Source organism: Clarias gariepinus, chromosome 9, assembly GCF_024256425.1.
Source record: "Clarias gariepinus isolate MV-2021 ecotype Netherlands chromosome 9, CGAR_prim_01v2, whole genome shotgun sequence".
In the NCBI taxonomy this organism is placed as follows: Eukaryota; Metazoa; Chordata; class Actinopteri; order Siluriformes; family Clariidae; genus Clarias; species Clarias gariepinus.
This window is the reverse complement of record NC_071108.1, coordinates 1994083-2002500: the sequence shown is the minus strand read 5'-3', so window position 1 is coordinate 2002500 and position 8418 is coordinate 1994083. Positions and strand designations below refer to the sequence as shown.

The following is an 8418-nucleotide window of genomic DNA, read 5'->3' as shown; positions in this document are numbered from 1 at the left end:
TCTGTGTTACACTCACTCTGACGCACTCTGTGTTACACTCACTCTGCCGCACTCCGTGTTACACTCACTCTGACGCACTCTGTGTTACACTCACTCTGACGCACTCTGTGTTACACTTACTCTGCCGCACTCTGTGTTACACTCACTCTGACGCACTCTGAGTTACACTCACTCTGACGCACTCCGTGTTACACTCACTCTGACGCACTCTGAGTTACACTCACTCTGCCGCACTCCGTGTTACACTCACTCTGATGCACTCTGAGTTACACTCACTCTGACGCACTCTGAGTTACACTCACTCTGACGCACTCTGTGTTACACTCACTCTGATGCACTCCGTGTTACACTCACTCCGTGTTACTCACTCTGCCGCACTCCGTGTTACACTCACTCTGCCGCACTCCGAGTTACACTCACTCTGATGCACTCTGAGTTACACTTACTCTGACGCACTCCGTGTTACACTCACTCTGACGCACTCCGTGTTACACTCACTCTGACGCACTCCGTGTTACACTCACTCTGCCGCACTCCGTGTTACACTCACTCTGATGCACTCTGAGTTACACTCACTCTGACGCACTCTGTGTTACACTCACTCTGACGCACTCTGTGTTACACTCACTCTGACGCACTCTGTGTTACACTCACTCCGTGTTACACTCACTCTGATGCACTCCGTGTTACACTCACTCCGTGTTACACTCACTCTGATGCACTCTGAGTTACACTCACTCTGACGCACTCTGTGTTACACTCACTCTGACGCACTCTGTGTTACACTCACTCTGCCGCAATCCGTGTTACACTTACTCTGATGCACTCTGAGTTACACTCACTCTGATGCACTCCGTGTTACACTCACTCTGAGTTACACTCACTCTGACGCACTCCGTGTTACACTCACTCTGACGCACTCTGTGTTACACTCACTCTGACGCACTCTGTGTTACACTCACTCTGCCGCACTCCGTGTTACACTCACTCTGACGCACTCTGTGTTACACTCACTCTGACGCACTCTGTGTTACACTCACTCTGCCGCACTCTGTGTTACACTCACTCTGCCGCACTCCGTGTTACACTCACTCTGATGCACTCCGTGTTACACTCACTCTGCCGCACTCTGTGTTACACTCACTCTGCCGCACTCCGTGTTACACTCACTCTGATGCACTCCGTGTTACACTCACTCTGACGCACTCTGAGTTACACTCACTCTGACGCACTCCGTGTTACACTCACTCTGAGTTACACTCACTCTGACGCACTCTGTGTTACACTCACTCTGCCGCACTCCGTGTTACACTCACTCTGACGCACTCCGTGTTACACTCACTCTGATGCACTCCGTGTTACACTCACTCTGACGCACTCCGTGTTACACTCACTCTGACGCACTCTGTGTTACACTCACTCTGCCGCACTCTGTGTTACACTCACTCTGCCGCACTCTGTGTTACACTCACTCTGATGCACTCCGTGTTACACTCACTCTGAGTTACACTCACTCTGACGCACTCCGTGTTACACTCACTCTGAGTTACACTCACTCTGACGCACTCTGTGTTACACTCACTCTGACGCACTCCGTGTTACACTCACTCTGACGCACTCTGTGTTACACTCACTCTGCCGCACTCTGTGTTACACTCACTCTGCCGCACTCTGTGTTACACTCACTCTGCCGCACTCCGTGTTACACTCACTCTGATGCACTCCGTGTTACACTCACTCTGACGCACTCTGAGTTACACTCACTCTGCCGCACTCCGTGTTACACTCACTCTGATGCACTCTGAGTTACACTCACTCTGACGCACTCTGAGTTACACTCACTCTGACGCACTCTGTGTTACACTCACTCTGATGCACTCCGTGTTACACTCACTCCGTGTTACTCACTCTGCCGCACTCCGTGTTACACTCACTCTGCCGCACTCCGAGTTACACTCACTCTGATGCACTCTGAGTTACACTCACTCTGATGCACTCCGTGTTACACTCACTCCGTGTTACACTCACTCTGACGCACTCTGAGTTACACTCACTCTGCCGCACTCCGTGTTACACTCACTCTGATGCACTCTGAGTTACACTCACTCTGACGCACTCTGAGTTACACTCACTCTGACGCACTCTGTGTTACACTCACTCTGATGCACTCCGTGTTACACTCACTCCGTGTTACTCACTCTGCCGCACTCCGTGTTACACTCACTCTGCCGCACTCCGAGTTACACTCACTCTGATGCACTCTGAGTTACACTTACTCTGATGCACTGTGAGTTACACTCACTCTGACGCACTCCGTGTTACACTCACTCTGACGCACTCCGTGTTACACTCACTCTGACGCACTCCGTGTTACACTCACTCTGATGCACTCTGAGTTACACTCACTCTGACGCACTCTGAGTTACACTCACTCTGACGCACTCCGTGTTACACTCACTCTGCCGCACTCCGTGTTACACTCACTCTGATGCACTCTGAGTTACACTCACTCTGACGCACTCTGTGTTACACTCACTCTGACGCACTCTGTGTTACACTCACTCTGACGCACTCTGTGTTACACTTACTCTGATGCACTCTGAGTTACACTCACTCTGATGCACTCCGTGTTACACTCACTCTGAGTTACACTCACTCTGACGCACTCCGTGTTACACTCACTCTGACGCACTCTGTGTTACACTCACTCTGACGCAATCCGTGTTACACTCTGTGTTACACTCACTCTGCCGCACTCCGTGTTACACTCACTCTGACGCACTCTGTGTTACACTCACTCTGACGCACTCTGTGTTACACTCACTCTGCCGCACTCTGTGTTACACTCACTCTGCCGCACTCCGTGTTACACTCACTCTGACGCACTCCGTGTTACACTCACTCTGACGCACTCTGAGTTACACTCACTCTGCCGCACTCCGTGTTACACTCACTCTGATGCACTCTGAGTTACACTCACTCTGACGCACTCTGAGTTACACTCACTCTGACGCACTCTGTGTTACACTCACTCTGATGCACTCCGTGTTACACTCACTCCGTGTTACTCACTCTGCCGCACTCCGTGTTACACTCACTCTGCCGCACTCCGAGTTACACTCACTCTGATGCACTCTGAGTTACACTTACTCTGATGCACTGTGAGTTACACTCACTCTGACGCACTCCGTGTTACACTCACTCTGACGCACTCCGTGTTACACTCACTCTGACGCACTCCGTGTTACACTCACTCTGATGCACTCTGAGTTACACTCACTCTGACGCACTCTGAGTTACACTCACTCTGACGCACTCCGTGTTACACTCACTCTGCCGCACTCCGTGTTACACTCACTCTGATGCACTCTGAGTTACACTCACTCTGACGCACTCTGTGTTACACTCACTCTGACGCACTCTGTGTTACACTCACTCTGACGCACTCTGTGTTACACTCACTCCGTGTTACACTCACTCTGATGCACTCCGTGTTACACTCACTCCGTGTTACACTCACTCTGATGCACTCTGAGTTACACTCACTCTGACGCACTCTGTGTTACACTCACTCTGACGCACTCTGTGTTACACTCACTCTGCCGCAAACCGTGTTACACTTACTCTGATGCACTCTGAGTTACACTCACTCTGATGCACTCCGTGTTACACTCACTCTGAGTTACACTCACTCTGACGCACTCCGTGTTACACTCACTCTGACGCACTCTGTGTTACACTCACTCTGCCGCACTCCGTGTTACACTCACTCTGACGCACTCTGTGTTACACTCACTCTGACGCACTCTGTGTTACACTCACTCTGCCGCACTCTGTGTTACACTCACTCTGCCGCACTCCGTGTTACACTCACTCTGATGCACTCCGTGTTACACTCACTCTGACGCACTCTGAGTTACACTCACTCTGACGCACTCCGTGTTACACTCACTCTGAGTTACACTCACTCTGACGCACTCTGTGTTACACTCACTCTGCCGCACTCCGTGTTACACTCACTCTGACGCACTCCGTGTTACACTCACTCTGATGCACTCCGTGTTACACTCACTCTGACGCACTCTGTGTTACACTCACTCTGACGCACTCTGTGTTACACTCACTCTGCCGCACTCTGTGTTACACTCACTCTGCCGCACTCTGTGTTACACTCACTCTGATGCACTCCGTGTTACACTCACTCTGAGTTACACTCACTCTGACGCACTCCGTGTTACACTCACTCTGAGTTACACTCACTCTGACGCACTCTGTGTTACACTCACTCTGCCGCACTCCGTGTTACACTCACTCTGATGCACTCCGTGTTACACTCACTCTGACGCACTCTGAGTTACACTCACTCTGACGCACTCCGTGTTACACTCACTCTGATGCACTCTGAGTTACACTCACTCTGACGCACTCCGTGTTACACTCACTCTGATGCACTCTGAGTTACACTCACTCTGACGCAATCCGTGTTACACTTACTCTGATGCACTCTGAGTTACACTCACTCTGATGCACTCCGTGTTACACTCACTCTGAGTTACACTCACTCTGACGCACTCCGTGTTACACTCACTCTGACGCACTCTGTGTTACACTCACTCTGACGCACTGTGTTACACTCACTCTGACGCACTCCGTGTTACACTCACTCTGACGCACTCTGTGTTACACTCACTCTGCCGCACTCTGTGTTACACTCACTCTGCCGCACTCTGTGTTACACTCACTCTGCCGCACTCCGTGTTACACTCACTCTGATGCACTCCGTGTTACACTCACTCTGACGCACTCTGAGTTACACTCACTCTGCCGCACTCCGTGTTACACTCACTCTGATGCACTCTGAGTTACACTCACTCTGACGCACTCTGAGTTACACTCACTCTGACGCACTCTGTGTTACACTCACTCTGATGCACTCCGTGTTACACTCACTCCGTGTTACTCACTCTGCCGCACTCCGTGTTACACTCACTCTGCCGCACTCCGAGTTACACTCACTCTGATGCACTCTGAGTTACACTTACTCTGATGCACTGTGAGTTACACTCACTCTGACGCACTCCGTGTTACACTCACTCTGACGCACTCCGTGTTACACTCACTCTGACGCACTCCGTGTTACACTCACTCTGATGCACTTTGAGTTACACTCACTCTGACGCACTCTGAGTTACACTCACTCTGACGCACTCCGTGTTACACTCACTCTGCCGCACTCCGTGTTACACTCACTCTGATGCACTCTGAGTTACACTCACTCTGACGCACTCTGTGTTACACTCACTCTGACGCACTCTGTGTTACACTCACTCTGACGCACTCTGTGTTACACTCACTCCGTGTTACACTCACTCTGATGCACTCCGTGTTACACTCACTCCGTGTTACACTCACTCTGATGCACTCTGAGTTACACTCACTCTGACGCACTCTGTGTTACACTCACTCTGACGCACTCTGTGTTACACTCACTCTGACGCACTCTGTGTTACACTTACTCCGTGTTACACTCACTCTGATGCACTCCGTGTTACACTCACTCCGTGTTACACTCACTCTGATGCACTCTGAGTTACACTCACTCTGACGCACTCCGTGTTACACTCACTCTGATGCACTCTGAGTTACACTCACTCTGACGCAATCCGTGTTACACTTACTCTGATGCACTCTGAGTTACACTCACTCTGATGCACTCCGTGTTACACTCACTCTGAGTTACACTCACTCTGACGCACTCCGTGTTACACTCACTCTGACGCACTCTGTGTTACACTCACTCTGACGCACTCTGTGTTACACTCACTCTGCCGCACTCCGTGTTACACTCACTCTGACGCACTCTGTGTTACACTCACTCTGACGCACTCTGTGTTACACTCACTCTGCCGCACTCTGTGTTACACTCACTCTGCCGCACTCCGTGTTACACTCACTCTGATGCACTCCGTGTTACACTCACTCTGACGCACTCTGAGTTACACTCACTCTGACGCACTCCGTGTTACACTCACTCTGAGTTACACTCACTCTGACGCACTCTGTGTTACACTCACTCTGCCGCACTCCGTGTTACACTCACTCTGATGCACTCCGTGTTACACTCACTCTGACGCACTCTGAGTTACACTCACTCTGACGCACTCCGTGTTACACTCACTCTGACGCACTCTGTGTTACACTCACTTTTGCACGTCCTGTTACATTCAGTGTCTCACACACACTGTTATACTCGCGGTTACGCTTGCTGTTACACACACCATGCTGCATGCGGTTACACAGGCTGTTAGACAAAACTTCCACAGAGCAGCTTCACGGAAATACATCAAGAAATTTCAGGCAAAATAGTCATGAGGAAACGTAAGATCTGGACTAAAATACTGATTTATTTATTAGTTTTTTTCCTCTTTCCTCCCTCCATCTTTCCTGACTTTCTCTACATTTTCTTTCTTTCATCCGTCCATCACATTCAGCTTCTTCAGATAATTCAAGAGCTAAAGTGATCATGATAAGCTCCTGTGTTTTATGTCCTCATTACAGGACGGAATCTTACAGTCAGGATGTCTCTCGAGTTCTTTCCTCCTGTCTCGTCTTACCTTCAGTGAGGTTGTGGAAGTTGGAGTAGGCTTTGTGGTGCTGCTGTGTGGACGAGAGGTTCTGCTGTTTCTCCACCAGTGTGGAAGATGGAGACGGAGCCTTCAGTGGACTGATTCCTGGAGAGAGCAACGGACCGGATAACCTGAGAGACAGAGACAGAGAGAGAGACAGAGAGAGAGACACAGAGACAGAGAGAGAGAGAGTTAATCTTAATGTTCTTCAGCTAAATTCACTCCAGTGTAAAGCTACACCCTACACCCTTGTGCTCAGAGGAAGTGTGTGTGTGTGTGTGTGTGTGTGTGTGTGTGTGTGTGTGTGTGTGTGTGTGTGCGCGTGTGTGTGTGTGTGTGTGTGCATTTTATTTTTGGCCGAAGCCACAGAAGAGATCAGCAGGTACCCCGAGTTCATTTCGCTGATTTGCGCTGATGTCGAAACTAAAGCCATCACATGTTGGTCATAAAAGTGCACCAGGCTGGTTTTGATCAAACTCAGGCCCAAGGATTTTTTTCAGCTCTGGCCCAGAGGGGACGTCGTGATCGCTGGAACTGAACAAATAAATCCTTTGTTAGTGCTTTTAAATTCTCCAGCCAGAGTTCAGTAACAAAAACACAACGCGAACACGACACCGGACCGTTACGGGTGACGTCGCAGGAAACAACAGAAAAGAAGGACAAGCTGCATCTGTAACCTCCTCTATAAATAGACTGGATGATGTAATGAAATACACAGTGAATGACGGCGGGAAATAAACACCTGGGAACGTGGGACAGAGCACAAATGGATGAGAAAAGCAGTTTAATCCCTGGATGGTGGTGCAAACGGTGAGTATTGCACAAATGATAATGATAATAATAATAATAATAACTGGATAGATAGATATTATATAATATTATAGTTATATTAAGTCATAATTCAGTTTTCTGATTTACGCAAAAAACTATCATAATATTCGTCTATTAAACTTTTTTAGAAAAAAAGTCATACAACAAAATATGTTGTATTAAATTTCTGAAATATTAATCTCAGTTGAAAAATAATAATAATGGTTTAATAAATAGCTTGAAATCTATAACAAAAAAACAACAAACAATTACATTAGATTCGGATTTATTTAGATTTAACTTTACTGTCACCGTGCAAAGTACATGTACAAAGACGACAACTTGATCTAATCTCATTTTTATACTTAATTACTGTAATAATTCTATAATTATTGGTTATATTGTATTGATTTATTGTCATTGTAAATTATTTGTAAGGATATAATAAAACAAACTCAAACTTCTCACACTATAGTGTGTATTCAAACGCACAGCACTACGAGATGAAAAGTGTTACATCATGAATTTAAAATCGGTGTATTTTCAGATAATATTCTCCGGCCTGTTTCGCTTTTTTTTTTTTCTTTAAATTTCTTTTTAAATCTTTAACATTTAAAATGTCTTGATGAGAATTTTACAAATTCTCTTTTTTTTCTATTAAAATAGATTTTCATAAAAAAACCTTACTCTCCTTCTCAGTGTTTAATCTACTCAGTATTTTATCACGACACCCTTATCACTGATTTATTGTTACGACTTCACACAAAAATGTTCCTGTTTTTCCGTCTTTCTGTTCAGTTCACATCGTTTATTTTTCCGCAGCACATCACGCGCGTGGATGAAACCCTTTGGATTGCCGATGTGCCGACGCCCTGTTTCTCACAGAGATGTTTTGTAGCCTCAGCACTATGACATCATCACATCTATGACGTCTACTTTCCAGCATTTCAGCGACTCGTCCAGGCGGCCGGGGAAGAGCCAC

The 8418-nt window shown here is 47.7% G+C and overlaps 1 protein-coding gene across 2 annotated transcripts in view; it reads right to left on the bottom strand.

Moving 5' to 3' along the window:
- LOC128530724 (zinc finger protein GLIS1) overlaps nt 1-8418 on the bottom strand; it is a 111508-nt gene that overhangs the window by 3878 nt on the left and 99212 nt on the right. For both annotated transcript variants that reach the window (XM_053504799.1, XM_053504798.1), the window contains exon 9: nt 6615-6757. In XM_053504799.1, coding sequence (XP_053360774.1) covers nt 6615-6757 — 143 coding nt within the window. The remainder of the gene's footprint in view (nt 1-6614; nt 6758-8418) is intronic.